The 18,283-nt window shown below is 44.1% G+C and overlaps 1 protein-coding gene across 1 annotated transcript in view; it reads left to right on the top strand.

Annotated features, from left to right (window-relative positions):
• The first annotated feature begins 9,435 nt into the window (after window positions 1-9,435).
• LOC147712962 (vomeronasal type-2 receptor 1-like) overlaps window positions 9,436-18,283 on the top strand; it is an 89,578-nt gene continuing 80,730 nt past the window's right edge. Inside the window, exon 1 of the mRNA XM_086919747.1 lies at window positions 9,436-9,476. Within this exon, the coding sequence (XP_086775873.1) occupies window positions 9,436-9,476 (41 nt within the window). The remainder of the gene's footprint in view (window positions 9,477-18,283) is intronic.

Here is an 18,283-nt window from a genome sequence, read left to right on the forward strand (position 1 = left end):
TCAGGATCTAGTTCGGATACAGGGAGTGACTCTGAGGCCAACAACCAGTCACCGAATGTCGGACCCAATCTAGGGAGAGGAGGTAGATATCAAAACTTTAGGGGCCAATACATTATGCCAGGTCAATCTTGGTGGCCACCGGGACCTTGGGGATATCCAGGTAATTTCCAGCCACCTATGGCTCCATTTCCCGGTTTTCCAAACTTTAACAATCAGTCTTTTTTAGTGCGTGGCCCCAGACGGTCACGGGGCAAAAGAAGACCGACACAAGGACAACCTCAGGTCCAATGGGAGGATACTGCAGGCCCCCACGCAGGAACTCTGAGTCACACGAGAAGGAGTGCCCAGGAATAAGAAACACTTCTGAAGAAAGTTTGGTAGTCAACCTAAGCCAAAGAACTCTATCAGACATTGAGGAAGCTGTACTGAACAAGGGTCTAGGGTTTGTGACGACAGATGAGGGTGACCCATTTGTACTTCAAATTGAACTAGCACAGTTCTTTCGCAAACTAAGGCTTCACTATTTCTTTAAGAACAAGAGTAGTGAGGAATCAGAACAAGATATAGATACGAATACAGGCTTGAGGACCAAATCTACTTTCTTACCTCCAGCACATGTCATACCACACCAAATCCTTACTTTCGAACTGGCAGTCAAAAATGACATAGAACAAATACAATATTGCTCCAGATCTGGCTATAATAATTTGACCTCAGCTGAGAGACAGGCTTTAAAAACTTTGGCCCAAGACGGGACTATAATTGTGAAGCCCGCTGACAAAGGGGGCTCCACCGTTGTCCAAGATGTGGAAACATATAGGGCTGAGTGTCTCCGCCAGTTGAGCAACAACAATGCGTATCAACTCTTGACTACTGATCCCACTCCTAGATTGATGAGTGAAATCCAAGTCCTGGTTGAAGAGGCCTTAGCAGAGGGTTGGATAACCACTTTAGAGGCACAATTTTTGCAAGCTAAACATCCTACTATGCCCTATTTCTATACCATACCGAAGGTGCACAAACCACAGAGAACTCCACTGGGCAGGCCTATAATATCTGGCCAGGGCTCACTTTTAGAACCACTCTCTGCGTTTGCGGACTACTTCCTCAAACCCTTGGTACACGCAACGCCTACCTATCTCAAGGACACCACTGATGTCCTGAGAGTAATCCCTGACATAGCCTTTGATCGAGAGACTGACTATTTAGTCACTCTCGATGTAGAGTCCCTATACACCTCTATTCCCCAGGATGCGACTCTAGATACCATCAGATCCATCCTGGAGGAAACGGAACTCGACTCAATCACCCCTGTGCCTTTCATCATGGCGTTGGCTACCATAGCCATGAAAGAAAATGTCTTCATGTACGAGGACCAGGTATACCATCAAATCTCCGGGACCAGTATTGGCAGTATTTTTGCCCCTTCCCTAGCGAACCTATATGTTCATAAGTTCGAGCAAACCATAGTACTGCACCCCACCAATCCTTTCTTTCCATCTATAATTTGGTGGAAAAGGTACATAGATGACATCCTTATGGTTTGGAGAGGGACCAGTGAATCGGCCCTTATGTTCCACCAATGGCTCAACAGTCAGAACAACTATTTCCGCTTCACTATAGAACTGAGCAAAGAAAGACTGCCTTTTCTGGACCTCTCTATCTATAGTACCGAGACAGGTTTAGAGAGTGAACTATACCGGAAGCCCATGGCAAGAAATTCCCTCCTGTTGTATGAAAGTCAACACCCTAAGTCTCTGAGGGATAATCTGCCCTTTGGGCAGTTTCTCCGAGTACGCCGGAATTGTCCCACTCCAGAAACTTTCAAACGCCATGCAGGCGACCTCTCTAAGCAGTTGTAGCCAGACACTATCCCAAAAAACTTGTCCAGTGGTCATATAAACTAGCAGCGAATAACCACCGAGCTGCACTACTTGAACCTCGACCAGAGAAACCACCTTTGGATCGTTTGACATTAGTGAGTACTTTTAACACGAAGTCAAACCACGTTCAGCAAATTATCAGAAAACACTGGCGTATTCTGAATAGTGGCAAAGAGAAAATAGATTTCCCGCTCTTTGCCTTTAAACGCTCTAGAAACCTAAGGGACTGTCTGATACACACTCACCCCCGAGCCACACCCAGGAGAGAGGTAGGCACTCTGTGGGACCTGCCTCCTGTGGTTGGTCACCATCCTTGCGGAGCATGTTCTGTTTGCCCTCTGACATCTAAAATCACCAGCGTGGACATTGGCACTGATCGGCCTTGGGAACTGCGACAGTTCTCTAACTGTAACAGTTCCAACCTGATCTACCTTATAACCTGTACGTGCAATGAACGCTATGTGGGAATGACCACGAGAAAGGTGCGCCTGAGGATGCAGGAACACAGAAGCACTTTTCGGTGTAAAAGAGACATTTCGAAACTCACCAAACATTTCATAACACACAACCATGCAGAAACTGATTTTAAGTGTCATGTCCTGGAAAAACCATTCATTCCACCACATGTTAGTGATGTGTCTAGGTTTCTGTTCCTGCGAGAACAAAAGTGGGTTTTCAAACTGGGCACAGATAGACAAGGACTGAACGATGACATACCCTGGTTCAACCTATCTTAAACATATATGAAGACAGGTGTGAGTGTCATGATCTTTACTTGAGATGTACTGAACCTGCTGAGTAATTGTGGTGATTGTATCCTTACATATTTTACTGCAAGCAGGGATTTAACAATATGGACAGTCACTTACGGTATTCTGTTTGTGTGCCCTACAGGTGTTTGGTGACTTATCCGAACCACATAATTCAGCTGGTGCGGTAACTATGTAGGCTCTGCGAGTTGAGCGTATCACATCTTCACTCTTAATTAGGGCTTGACGAGTGTACCACACACTAGCAATATCCTTTGTATTGAAGTCTCTTTTCCACTATGGTACGCACTGGAGTTCTGGCTTGAGGTGTGATTTATATATTTTGCCAGGACATATAGGGAAATATTGTCATGACTGCATCCCTTTATAAACTACAGAGGATAGTAACATTACGTCATTTTGGTAGTTCCTCTGTAGCCCGCTATCTCGCCTCATATTCGGTGGCTTACATACATCGCTAGGGTTTTGTGTAGTCCTTTACCCGAGAGCGAACACCATCGCTACTTGGAGCGGAAGCTGTACCAGAACTACACAAGCCTCGGGTGTGACATCACATTGTAGTCCGCCTCCTGGCAATCCCGCGAGATCTCGCGCCAGAGCCCCGTTCGGCATCACGAACAAACCGAATGCAGACAGAGGCACATACTTGCCCCCCTCTGTCATTATTCAATCCCTTACACCAATATTTGAGGAGTGACAACGCGACTGACAATAATAGTCATCCCAACCCTTCGGTATAGCCCCTCCTCCGGAGGTTCCGATTGGTTGGATTTTTCAGACCAGACTAGTGATATGGAAGGAACAAAGGAAATTCGGTGCCTCCCCCTGACTCAGTCACAGTCGGAGACAACGACGGACAGGTAGGAATACAGCCCCACTGTTCCCAACGCAATAATTTTGTATCCAGGCGGCTTTCCAGTCTGTCCACCGCCTTTTAACTTTTGACTAAGCTACAAGTATGTGAGTACAGACTTAGTCCATAGCTAAAATGGAAGGGATAGGAGGGTTAATAGGAACCTGCGGGTAGATGTTGGTTTACTCCAGGCATAGAAGACCTTGTGATTTTGTGTTCTGTACATGGTCAGAGTAGATCAATGCTTGATCCCTCTGTTCTCTGTATTTATGAAGTCGGTTTCTATTCTTGTAGAGCGGGGTCTCACATATCCTGAGCCAGGTCCAGGAAGAGGTGAGGTCCACTCCCCGGACACTCTGGGTGAGTAATGAAGCTGTATATGTTTGAGAAACGATGTATCTCTTTTAACAGACCATGATAGCTGATTGTGATTTACTTGTACGTTTGTCCCCAACAGACATTATTAAGTCATCAGGTGCCGATGAGAGGAGTTGACACAGATGAAGGAATAATATATCCTTTACTGGTTCTTCACTTGTGTGTTTTTTTGTATAATATTTTCACACTTTATTCACTCACAAGCAGTAGCATATATATAGAACAGAGACCCTGACGAAAGCCTGGGGAATCTCCCGGTTTGGCTGAAACATGTTGGTCTCTTCGCAGCTATTTGTGTGGACTGCGACGATTATGTTACACTGTTCTTGTTTTTAACGGGGAAGGGGCTAACGTCTATTAAAACTGTTTTTTTGTTAAGTTCCCTATCCTTTTTTAACCACCACATATATAATTTTTGCACTGCACATTCCCATCGTATCAACACCATGTGGTAGTACCTAGTGAATGTGGGTCGCTACCCCGAACTGAGTATCAGGGTATACTAGTGGTCTCAATGATCAAGAGACACAATACCCAATAAGGATTACCAAATGAGAACATTGATTCATACAAGACTTTTGATGGGAATCCATAACTAGGGGTGACTTACGTTTACTGGAGCCTCACGTTTTGGTGATATGGTCTGTTAGATCTACTTTGCTTGTTCCCATGTACTTTCGACATGGTGACAAGACTATAGAATCACAATTTGGATTTCTAAATTAGACCCCTAAGTTTTTTGTTTATTAGCAAATATGTCCAACAAAATCCTAACCGGTTTCCCACCTAGTTTAGTGGCAAATTTCTTTAAGGCTCCAATTTGTCTGATAAAAGCCAAATTTCGAGTGTGTACGGCATTCTTCCATGAACCTGTGCTGCTAAAAAGTATACCCAGGTAGGTGAAGGTTTTCGTGAGGCTGATCTTGGTTGCGTCAATGAACGTATTGCAGGAAATGTTCTTTTTGTTACTGCAACACATTGTAAAAGTTTTGCTTACATTGATCTTGAGACCTCTCGAACCCATAAAAGTTGAAAAGGCTGACAATGCTTTTTGAAGCCCTAGTTGGGTCCTGGACATGATAACAGCGTCGTCCGCATATAAAAGAATTGGAACCGCGAGGCCATTTATTTTTGGGTAATCAACATCTAGATTGGCCAGGCAGTCAGCGACGCTGTTAATATACAGATTAAAAAGAAAGGGGGCAAGGATGCAGCCCTGCCTGACCCCCTTTTTGATAGTAAACTTGCTCGTACAGGCTCCGTCCTTTCTGTAGCGAACCTTGGCCCCAGCTCCTCGATATAGTTCTTTTATAAAGGCTAGGATGTTAGAGTCAACGCCCATGTCAATGAGGGTAGACCAGAGTAAGCTGTGGTTAAGGCAATCAAAAGCAGAGCTTAAGTCCACGAAAGTCATGTATATATTGCCCTTTTTTGCCATCACGTATTTGTCGATGATCAAAGCTAAGTTTAAGCATTGTTCCACTGTCCCGAGACCAGAAACAAACCCATATTGAAATTTAGACAAAATGTTATTTTCCTGAGCCCATGTTTGTAATTGGTTCAGCAGGACTCTCCCAGCCACCTTCATCATGGAGTCCAATAAGGAAATTGGTCTATAACATTTTGGGTCCGTTCTTTCACCTTTTTTAAAAATGGGTATTATGATCGCTTCTTGCCAAGTTGCAGGGAATCCTTTGTGGGCATAAGAGTTGAGGACGTTTGTAAGAATAGGTGCCCATAGTTGAATATTGTCTTTAAATAGATCTATAGGAATTCCGTCCGGGCCGGGAGCTTTGGCATTAGAGCTTTCAAGGATGGCCAATTCCACTTCTGAATAGTTAAAGTAGATGGATAGCGGGAACGGCTCTGTGTTGTTGATTTGCGGCTCATTACTCTCCATTGGTTGAGTTTCGAGGTTAAGTGGTTCAATCTGGTCATCTAATTTGTACAGTTCGGTGAAATGATTTATCCAAACTTCTTCCGTGATGGCAATTTCTATGAGGTCTGTTGACCTGTTGCTAAAAAAGGGGGCATTGACCTCCCTCCAAAAGGCCGTATTGTCTCTTAAAGTGCTAGCTTTCAACAAAGCTTCCCAGGCCGCAGTTTTCAGTTCCTTTTTTCTGTTTTAAATTGCCTGTTTATAAGCAGCACGGGCGGATCTTATTTCCACCCGATTTTTTGGAGATTTATTAAGGGTAGCCTTCAGAATGTTATGAGTGTTTGAACACTTATGGTCAAACCAACCACGACTCTTGGAGACATTGTTTTTGTTGCTATTTCTAGTCAAATTTTTTCTAATTTGTAAGGCAATTTGGTCAAAGGCAAGGATGATTTCTTGTGGATTGGGAGGGTATTCTAAGCAAGACCGAAAGAGATCAGGGGCAGTTTTGATCAGATTTTCAAGAAATTTCGATGTATCAATTTTTGCCCATTTAATAGTGTACCCATTTCTTGATGAAAGAGATATAGTATGTGAGAAAAGATTTTCTATGTTGCTCCCAGGCTTAGTTCCACTGGAGGGGGAATATATTTTGGCACTGATGGGATAGTGATCGCTCAGAACCAGCTCCTCTCTGCTGATTTCTAGGGAGTCGCCATGATGACTGTGAGACAAGAGGATGAAGTCTATTGTCGTGAGCGATCCCCTTCCATGAAATGTGGGTAGAAAGTCGGTCGGGGGCGCTGTTAAATCGTTGAAAAAGCCCAGATCCCATTCATGTAATAGATTGTTCAGTTGGGATCCCATGGTTGAATGTTCGAAATGGGTAGTATGTTCATCATTTGGGGCTCTATGATCACAAACCCTGGTTCCACTGTGTGGGCATAGGTGACAGTTAAAATCACCTAACATAATTAAACGTCTGTCTGAGCAGGACCCTCCCATACCCTTCTTTATAAGTTTGGAAAGAAACTCTATGAATTTTGGTTGGTCGTCTCTCTGTGCACTGTTATATAAATTTAAGATGAGAGAGCTGACAGCCTCTTTCCCGGACATTTTGAAGGCCTGTAGGGAGCGACCAAAGGACTTTGAGCTAGAATCGGTTGGGGTGAGCTCAACGCGTTCTAAAGATACATTTAGTCTGTTTGAGACGTAAAAACAAAGACCACCCGAAGGCCTACCTCTGCTTGACTGGATGGATGGGGTAAAGTGTGTGCTATAGCCGTCCAGGTTTGTAGGTGTCAGATCCCAACATTCCTGAAACGCTATGATGTCAAAGGTATTTATATAGTTCAGGAAGTTTGGGTCCTTTGCTTTATTTGAAAGACCGGCTATGTTCCAAGTTAAAATTGACATGTGTTGGTCAAGATCAGAATGAATTAATGGACGGTGATGAAGGCTTAAGTCGGGGTTGAGAGTAAAAGGGGAGCCAGAGATCCATCAGTTTGTGCGATTCCCGGCCCAGGAGGGCCATGTAACGGGGACATGTTAGAGGAATCCACAGTGAGTTGGACCGAAACAGGTTCCCCAGGTTGACTTGGAGATGGGCCCAAGCTATCAGGAGACGGGGGGGTTTTAGTCATGTTATTGGGAGGTAATTGGTTGTTTGATGGTCAGTCAACCATTTCTAGGGTTGAGAAATAATTACTAGTTGGAGCCCCTCTCCACCCCTCTGCATAGGGGTGATCCCTTCTTGGGTTCCAAGGATAATGATCCCAGTCCCTCCTCCTGTTACGCGTTTCTACTTGAGTCCAACTCCAGCCTGGGGATTGGTTCCAACTAAGAGGATAATCTTGTTCACGAGGAAACCTTGGGGGATAGAAAAAGGACAGACGATTAGTGTCTATACTTCCCTTTCTCTCCAAGGTTGACCAGGAACATATATAACTGACTGTCTCTGGATTATCAAAATTGATGATAATACAGTCCCCCTTTATTCTTTTCCTTGTTTCCCCAATCCAAGAAACTCTACGAACCATAGAAAGTCTGCTTTTACAATGTGAGGGAAGGGGTCTGTTAATCTGGAGCCACTGCATGACTTTATTTTTTAGTGACCAAGTGGATTCGCTCATATTTTCCTCCAGTTCTGGGACCCCCGTGAGGATCACAGTATAGGGGCTTGCCTCTGGAGGAAGATGGACTGGCCTCTTTAAACTAACTGGATTGCTGGTAGTATCGTCAGACTGTTGGGTGGCCGAAGGTTTAGGTGAAGGGGGCTTTGATTTTGTTCTAGGGGGGTCAGCAGTTGTTACTGGCTTTCCATGTGCTTGTTTAGTGGTACCCTTGGTGTCTGTTGGAATCGCTTGTGTGATAGTAGGGGTTTTAGGGATTTTTCCTGTGGGTAGGGGAGTTTTATGAGTTAAGGATGGGGGTACAGGTTTCTGTACAGTGACTGCCTTAGTGTGATTGGTAGTCGTGGGGGCTAGTGAAGCTAGGGTGGTGGTAGGTGGTTTAAGATGACTTGTGTGGTTAATTAATCTGGCAATCTGCTTCTCGATGTTATTTAAGGTTCGCTCAATTGGTAGTAGTTGGGATTTTATGAGATCCTTGATTGTGTCTTGCACATGTGCGTTGAGCTCAGGGTGGTTTATATTGGCAGCATCATGACCCCTCTGAGCGTCATCCAGCAATGCAGCTGTAACAGAGGGGTCATCCACATTAGCAGGCAATGAATGAGTCGCATTATTTTGATGGTTGGTACGAGGGGATTTTTTAGACCTGGTGTGCTTTGGTAGGCAGTGCTGCTCAGTCTTAGCTACTGGCCTTGTGCTATCTTGTTTGGGAATGGCACCCTCCCTTGGCTCCCTATCAGTTTTTGTGGGGGAAGCTACTACTAGAGGTGGCGACTCTATCAAGGGTTGCGACTCTATCAAGGTTAGCGGGGCAGTTTGAGTGGGGCTAATCACCAGAGTGGGTGTTTTCTCCAAATCTTCCAGAGTAACTTCCCCTAGAGATAAGTGAGTGACAGATAAGTCGACACTCATTGGGATAGTGTGGAGTTCAGCACGAATTTCCTGCAATAGTGGGACGTTAGTTTCTTGTTGAATAGGTGTTTTGGCTAAAGCCAGAAGACCCATTGAGGATCTTCGTGCTGCAGCAAGGTCCTGGGAAACACGTCTTTCTAAGAGTATGATCCCCTGATTGATTGCATCATTTGCTTTTGTGATGAATTGGTCAATTGGGCCAGTCACCTGACCCACACCTTGAGCCGTCTTGTTCCTCATGGCCCTTGTAGTCATGATGACGCTGTAATACACGTGGATTGGTGAGAGTAGAAGGTAATAGCAAGGGGCTACCAAGATGCGGTGTAAATATCAATAGGCAAGATGAAAAGGAGTTGGCCCAGACCAGACTTGCCCTGGCTTGAACGGGCTTAAACGGGCCCGCCCTTTTCCCGGGCTTCGCCCCGGGCTGCGACCCGCGCGCGTCCCGCGATGCGCGTTACCGGCCCTGCTTAAGTGTCTGTGAGGTAAGGGGGGGCGGGGCACTGGGAGGGGGCGCGGCTCACGCGGGAAGAGGAAACAGCTGATGTTGTTGACGCTGTACCTCGCAGTCCCGGGGCCGCGCCTCTCACCTCCTCTGCGGCCTCGCGTCTCCTCCCTCTGGGTCACAATGGAGTTTGTGGATGAAGGCTACTCCTGTAGCAGAGTCAGGTCAAAACTCGCAAAAACACTGGAACAACCTCTACGGCGAGCGGCATATAATAATTGTATGTGTTATTATTGTTTGTACAATTGTTAATAGTATTTTAACATATAGTTATTTTATATTATATTAATGTTATATATTAAAATATTTAAGATTCCCTATTTAAAACTACATACATATTTAAAAATCTATTTTTTAGTATTGTTTTTAACAACATTACTGTGAACCAATATTTTTCTTTTTAGATATGTTTGTACTTACTTACAATTTTAAGGAAATGATATTTATGTAAACAATATTTTCTACACAATATTTTTGTTACACAATTTGGCTGTTTTCGATACTGTGTCAGAGATCCACGTAGAGAGGAGGTAGGGTTCCTTTATAAATTCAGATATGTTATTTTTTTGCTCAGAGGACTGTTGACTAGGCTTTTTGTACACTGCCATTTTGGGGGGCAATGGAGGCAGCGGGTGGGACAGCCGTTTCAGTTGTTCAGTCTAAGAAGAGTCCTTTAAGGGAAGCCAGATATTTTACTCTTTTCTCATCACTATCAGACAAAGAACACATGCATGTCAAACTTTGGAAAGCGGAATCGATGTGTTTCAAAAACGTGTATAACATGCACAATGTGATTATATTATTTCTTCTACCTCTCGCAGTTCTTTATTTCTATGGTATGATGGGTGGCATTGGATTTTTGTAACTTTTGCTGTGCTAACCAAGTATATTAGCACATAGAGGCCTAGCAATATCATACTGAATGTATTTTCTATTTATTTATTCACTTATTTAATTCATCTGATCGAGTATATATATTTAATTCTCTAAATCCTGGACTTGCTTTAGAGGTTCACAATTACTGCTTCTCAAAATAAACCTCCTGACTGATGTTTATTAATGCCACAGGTGGTCAGAAAAGGAGGACATATTATTACAACGTTCGCATAATAAGAAGGCAGAGGGATTGTACTGTGGTTCATCCTCCTGTAATTATATAGTTTCACATCTGCCTACAAATACCTCCAAGGAACAAAACAGCTTCAAGTGGAGCTATTCCCTAGAAATTTGAGTCAACCCATCAATTTGCTGACTCCCTTTAGCCTGACTGCCCTCGTGCTTGTTCACACTTTTTATAGTGTGTCTCCCCATCACAACTATATAATACAAGGAATATCATATCTGACAAATACCCAAATAGGACTTACCACAGAAGAGAAACGCTAGATTGTGTTCAAGTAATTATCAAGATCGCAATTCATACAACTAATAAGCAATTTAAACAGAAATTAAAATTTATATCGAAAAGTGGACTTGGCAGGGCATTATAAACATTTCCATAAAAATTGGACTTGTGCTGCTAATGTGTCTGTTTCTGTAGTGTCTTGAATTTGAAGCCGAATATCGTATTCTTCACGTTCAGGAAGCATATTCTTGATTTGAAACACTGACATATTTCCCGCATGGCTCTCTCTACTGCAGTTTTGTTTCTCTTGCACATTCCCACCCGGGAAGCAGCCATACCGCTTTGTTCCCTAAAGAGCCCACAGGAAAGTGGGATGGCCTGGAATGGGGACTTAAACATTGGTGGCATCTTCGCAGTGCATTTCAGCAACTTCTATCCTGGAACTGATTTCACCACAAAACCACTCCCCACTTCGTGCAAAACGTGAGTATCTCCCTACATGTCAAACTTGTGTCAGGTTGTTTGCGCGTCAATCTATGCCAAACTTACCTAGTTAAAGATCTTCAAACTAGTTGATTCTGTCAAAGGAAAGTTAGACTAGACCTGTTGTTAGAAGAATGTAAATGGTTGATCCAGCGAAGCTTACCAACACTCCTCCAGGTATGAATTAATTGTATTAGCTTTTAGATTGTGGTCTTTTAGAACAGTGGTTGCACCCATAAATGGTGAACCTTATCTCTTGACAGGTCTCAAAGATGGAGCACTGTTACCTGTATCATAGCTCGATTCTGGATACTATTACATCTTCAGCGCAGACCAGATACGAGCACATTGGATCTGTTAGAAAAGTCGTTCGTTATTAGATATTGTTAGCCCGAGCTCAGCACAAATAAAAGCCAACTTCCTGTCACTCCCCAACCAGGTAAACTGAATAGTATAGGTTTGTGGAGATGTCACAGTACACCCCACTTATGTTACACTGTGGATAGCATGACTTGCATCACAGCAAAGTCCAGCATCAATTTCTTCCATGGAAAGATATCACAGATGAATGGCTCACTTGCAGGTTCTGTTATTGACTTGACATGGGTTGGAAGATACTTCTTCCCAGTAAATAACCGTTGTTTGTAGATTTTACTTCCAACATAGCTTCTCCAAATGTATGTAAATGTAATGTAAATGTATAGGCATTTATATAGCGCACTACTTACCCGGAGGGTCCCAAGGCGCTTCGACCGCTGCGAAACCCTTCCTGGCTTCCCTGAGAGATGGTCCCTTAATGGGTATCTCCAGGGTGAGACCAGGCATCCCCGGCGGTCTGGTGGGGCCGTTAGTGAAGATGAGGCAAGCTAATGCCCAGAGTTGCCGAGTGTGATCGCTGATCAGAGTGGGCACCGAGGCGAGAGAATTATCGAGTCCGCTGACCCTGGTCCAGAAACCTGCCGCGCCGGGAATCGAACCCTGGTCCCGGGCCGTCCTCTGCTCTCGGGTCTGCCGCCTCTAACCAGTGAGCCACACTTCTCCAAAGGAGATTAAATCCCTGATTTGTATTGCAATCCAGAGTGTAGGTGGTATAACTTTGTTTCCCTCTTGCTGTATTAGGATCTTGTATTTTAAAGGCAATTACATAATAACTCCGCTTATGAATTTTAGTGGACACCCCTAGAGGGAATCTTATTTTCATAGAATATGGGAAAAGTGTGGCTACATCACATGAGGTTTCTATCCTATGTTTGCATCCTCCCACCATACATCTGTGACCTAAGCCCCAACTTTGCACAATGTGAAGGAGTGCAATACTTATTCACATGTAAATTCAATTAATAACAAACCTTCTGAGAAAACCTGGAATTTGATGTGTGTTTTTTCTGAACCCATGGGGCCCCATTCGCAAAGGACCTGCACACTTGTGGCGAGGTTCCAGGGGGCAGATTTATGAAGGCCTTGCGCCGCCGGTGAGTAATTTTTAACATGGGAAAAAGTGACGCACCGGTGGCGCAAGTCCTTCATAAATCTGCCCCTAGGGGTCTGGAGTTGGGGGGGCGGGGAGGGGTAAGGGGAGGATTGAACTCTTGGCGCAACCTCTGTACTGCAGTAACGCATTGCAGAATTTCCATCACGAGTGCTGATGCTCTTGTAAATCGTCCTTCATGTGTTTCTCCTCTCATGCTTCTGTTTTCTCTTTCTTAGCTGTTACATGTCATCATATTCTTTTGTGCCTCTTTTTTCTTGTTTGTCTTTGATCAAATTGCAATTGTCAAATCTGTCCTTTTCCGTTGTAAGCAGTCTTAGCTTTCGCTGGGGTTTCTTCTGTTTCACAAAACCTGTCCTCATCTTTACCTACGTACGTTTGTTTCCGACATCCTATCTCACTACACACCTACTCAGAACCAACCCATTACCTATATCACTATAGTCATTCCCAGACGCCAGTAGCTGCCTCCAAGTTCAGGTGACCCACTCTCTCCAAGATTTGAAAACTACCATGAAGGTTATCGAAGTGTGCTAGGGAATTCTACCCCACTCCTTTATTAACATGTATATTTTCATTCAGCCTTCTTACTCAATTGTGGATTTATAGTTCATGTAGATGGATGTCTGTTAAACCCTGATCGATGACTTATGAGCTTCATCTCTCCCTGCTACTCCTGTTTATTTCATCCGGCTCTCATCGCCTAGATCTTAACCTCCCTTCATTCACTTGGTTTTCCTTTTTTTGTCACTTGCACTCCTCAACAGTTCCTGTATTCTGCTGCTTCCCTTCTCTGTTAGTCTGTCCCTCACATGCCGCTCTGTTGTTTGGCCCTCTTTCAGCTCCAAATTCTAGTTGACTCCTTCCGTTATACCCCATCTCGATGCCACTGTCTGTGCTTCCTGCTATCAGTCTTGCTCTCTTCTGAATTTCCTGTTCTCTGTTTAACATACTAAATGCCATGCAACAATATACTGTTAATACACACTGGCAAACCCAAGAGCTCTGGCTTTCCTTTTCTGCTATAAGCCAGACCAGGCTTTTAAACTTTGTTTGGCGTCTTAGAATGCAGAATCCACGTGGTCCTGCTATGCAGAATACAATTGTTATTGGAGTATCTTCACATATGTCTAGTACCATTGCCTAGGCATTTTATACATGCCCCTCATATGTAAAGCACCAGCACATGATAGGCCCCTGCTGCTCTTCGAGTGAAACTGGTCCACGCACTGTAGATGCAGCAGTTGTGTGCACACTCCTGTGGCCTGCAGTTGAATGTGAGGTACAGAACTCAGTGCATGCCTGGGTATAGCTTCCAGTGTCCTCTTTAGCGAGTAGACACCCAGCAGCTTGGTTCAAGGCACATGTATATGCCACAGATAAAGGAAAATGAGAATTGCGAATAAAATTTTGTAATGGCAAACTACTTTGTGAACGAAGTCTTCTTTCTATGCAGTGGCAGCACCAGAAACAGCTTCTCTGCTGGGGCTGTGTGGGGACATGGAGTCTCACTCAGTGCCTTGAACTAATTAATGAATGAATGATGTGTAGAGCACTTGAATGACCCCCTCATGGGTATCTCCGCGATATAGAGCATCCGTCCAGTGTATCAGTTGCGAAACAGTCCAGTTTTCAGAAGCTTCCTATAAGTAAGAAGATCAGTGCATTTGCGGAGATAAAGACTTAAGGAATTCTAATATAGGAGATCCAAATTGGAAAAGGGCTTGCCCCCGGTGCAAGACTTCCTAAAATGGGCGTGATAAGGAGGGATTTTTCTCCTCAGCATAAGGATCTACTCGGTTGATAAGGGAGGAGTTTTTCTGTTAAATAGCTAGGTCATTTGTAATTTAATGCTTTATATACGATGCAGCAGGTCTTAAACTTAATTCTCTGGCATATGGCATCTGGCTTCTGTTGCAGAAGAGGCAGAGAGGATGTTCATGGTGGCATATTCTGTACCAGGCGAGCCACAGTATTCTGGGCCACTTGAAGTTTATTCAATAGAGATTCATTTGTGGCAGCCAAAAGTGCATTAAAATAGTCCAGGCAACTAATAACGAGCGCCTAAATCAATGTTTTCCACACCTCGAGTGGAAAGAACTGAAAAACTATCTCACAAAAGAATCATCCTATGGAAACAGGTAGCGATAATAGCTCTTACTTGGTCTTTCATTGTGAGAGGCTGATCCAATCGGATACCTACATTTTCAACCAGCAAATTGGAAACCGCAGCTGTCCCTAAGTTTGAAGGCCACCACCCTGCAGACCAGAGCTTCTGGGCTTTACCAAAAAGCATAATCTTTGTCTTTTCGGCATTTAGTTGGAGAAACTTTCTGTCATCCAGTCTGAAACCCCTTTATTGCCTGCCATAAAGCGGGATTTAGTGGATGTGCCACTGTTTTTGAAAGATAGAAGAAGTTGGGGGTCGTCTGCATATGAAAAAGGGGTAAACTCAAATTATTTGGCAGTCTTAGCAAGGGGAGTCACATACACATTGAATAGGGTGGGGTTAGGGCAGAAGCCCTGCGGTATTCCTTTGGTGAGCTCAATAGTGCAAGAGCGAAATAGACCCAGACTAATGGTCTGCGTACACTGACATAAAAAACTGGAAAACCATTGTAGAGCACGCCCACCGATTCCTATCTCCTCCAATCTGTGGAGTAATCTATGATGTGACACAGTGTCAAAGATACTGATAGATCTAATAGCATCAATAGTACAGACTGAGTGTTGTCCAAGGAGAGCCTGATGTAATCATTTACAGCTATAAATAAATCGTAAATCATACGTTCTTATATAGCGCCTTTCACCGTAAGGTCTCAAGGCGCTTGCTTTGGCAACCCGTCCTGGCTTTTCCCTGCGAGATAACCCCTACTGGGCATCTCCAAGATGAAAGCCAGGCATCCCATCGCTGGGGGCTGTAGTGGCGATTAAGCAAGCTATTGCCCAGAGTTGCAGAGTGTGAACCCATGATTCGAGTAGGCACAGAGGCGAGAATTATCGAGTCTATGGACATTTTGAGCTCAAGACCCTGCCGCGTCGGGGATTGAATCCTGGTCCTGGGTCTGACCTCTGCGTCCGGGTCTGCCTCCTCTAACCGGTGAGCCACACTTCTCCACAGCTATCAGTGCAGATTTAGTATTATGCTTGGGTCTAAAACCGGAGAAGTGTCCCAACAGCCTCGGGACTCTATATGTTCCATAAGTATTTTGTTGATATGTCCTTCTAGGAGCTAACTATGGAGTAGCAGTCCCAAAGTCCTTAGGCTGTCTCCCTTGGCACAGGTAAAAAGTGCTGAGTATCCAGTCAAGTTAAACGAAAAATAATAATGCTGCGTTTGTTCTTCTGACTTTATTTAGTAATTCATTGTGTTTTATTCACACCATATTCCTCCACATGTCGGTTAAGAGACAGGTTTTGATATTGATGTCCGTTTAACAAACACGTCACCACTAGTCGTCAGCACGTAAGAACGTAGGTTCACAGCTTTAGGCAACAACTAACGACGTAACCGTCGCACACGATTAACGCAGGAGAGACCCTCACCGCGTTTTAGATTCCGGTAAGCACCCATTAATCTGTTAACATACCGCAACTCTTAGCATAAATGCAGGTGCTACTCATGTTTTTTAACTACCGTTCTCATAGCGCGTAATGGATGCGATTGCATATATCGATATAACGTACATCAGAGACGGCCGGATTCTAACTAAAGACTACAACACGGGGGAAACAGCACAAGTTATGATATAATAAACATGTTGCATTTGATTCAATCTAAAAATTCTCACCTGATGAAGGCTCGTGAAGCCGAAATGCATTGGGAAGGAGGAAAATATGCATGAAAGCACAATGTGGATATAATGCATTATGGGATAAGAAGTTTCTACTGACATGCGGAGAATTATGGTGTGAATAAAACACATTGGGGCAGATTTATGAGGCCCTTGCGCCACGTTTACGCCGCTGTTGCGTCACGCAAGGCGGCGTAAACGTGGCGCATCCCTATGAACGATTTACAACGTGACGCCTCTAGGCAGATGCGTCACGTTGTAAAGCCCTGCGCCGCTTGTGGGCGTTCTGGCGCAGGGTGGGCGTTCTGGGGCAGGTGCGCCTCGCAAAAGTGGCTGAGTGAAATCTATGAGATTTCACTCAGTCACTTTTAAGCCAATGCTGCGTCAAAAGCCTGCGCCTGCTTGAAGCAGGCGTAGGTCTTGACGCAGCATTGTTAAAATGGGGCACCCCGAGCCTTGCTGGAGCTGCGTCGCGCTTGCGACGCAACTCCAGCAATGCGCCACATTTCCGGCACAGATGCGTCACGCATCTGTGCCGTTTTTGCACCATGGTGCGCCGCATTATAAATGCGGCGCACCATGGCTGGCGGAGTTGTGGCGCACTGTGGTGCATGTTAACTGGCGCATCCCTGGGGATGCGCCAGTTAACATAAATCTGCCCCATTGAATGACTAAATAAAGTTAGAAGAACAAACACAGCATTCTTATTTTTCGTTTAACTTGGCTGGATACTCGGCACGTTTTACCTGTGCCAATGGAGACAGCCTAGGGACCTTGGGTCTGCTACTCCATAGTTTATTATTTACACTGCCAAGTGGGGAGTGATTCCCTGGAGCACGGTTTACTGACAATATAGAGAATAGGCATCCGCAGTGCACGACCTATACCATATGATATACATAATTCCTTCTAGGAGCTAACTCATCAGCAGAAGAAGTGAAATTGGCCGATAATTTGAGAGACAAGATGGGGGAGGCCTGCCTTTTTGCAGATTGGAAGTATCTGAGCCTTTTTCCATACACCTGGCAGATGTCCTTCGTTCTGAGATATGTTTAAAATTGTGCAGGTGGATGGAGCAAATTGTGTTGCTAGCAGCGCAAATATCTTTGATGTTAAAAAGAGAAGCATTCCCAGTAAAAGATGAAATGGGAATTTTCAGAATATCTGTAGCATTAGGGAATTTATCATATATTTTGTTAATTTATTCTTCAAAATGTTCGGCAAAGGTGTCACATAATACTTGAGAAGGGGGTATAGTGTTGGCACAGGCAGTGGGCTAGGCAAAGGATTTAAGGACTTTATGAAGTTCTTTGGTAGAGTTAACTGCCTTGCTCATTTGGACTGTGATGTGAGTTTTCCGGGCTTCCTTTTTATTTTTGTGATAAAGTGCTAGGGCATTTTTGAAAGTTTCTCTCTTCTCCAATTTATGAGACTGTCGCCAATATTTCTCTAGTTTTTTGCACCTTGTCTTCTACTTTTCCAGTTGTGTGAAAACCAGGCCACGTGACGTGCTGCCTCAGTGTGTTTTTTGTATTGTTGTTTTAGAGGGGTGAGGGTGCTTTTGTAGTTCCGTGCAAGTCATCTGATTTAGAATTGATATATCCTGACTCTCCAATAGTAGGGGCCTTAAATTCCTCCATAAAGTTATCATGGTTAACTCTGTGCCATTGTTTCCTAACACTGTAAGTGGACTTATTCGAGGTAGGGGACACTTTAATGTCAAGGATCTGAAAATTAATCAGGGAGTGATAAGACCGTACAACCGTATGAGGAGCTTCAGTATATATGCATAGAGAGTTAGTCAAAATTAGGTCAATGTGTGGCCCGTCAAATGGATGGGGCCAGAATTTCTTTTTTAAT

Source organism: Lissotriton vulgaris, chromosome 5 (assembly GCF_964263255.1).
Source record: "Lissotriton vulgaris chromosome 5, aLisVul1.2, whole genome shotgun sequence".
Classification (NCBI taxonomy): Eukaryota; Metazoa; Chordata; class Amphibia; order Caudata; family Salamandridae; genus Lissotriton; species Lissotriton vulgaris.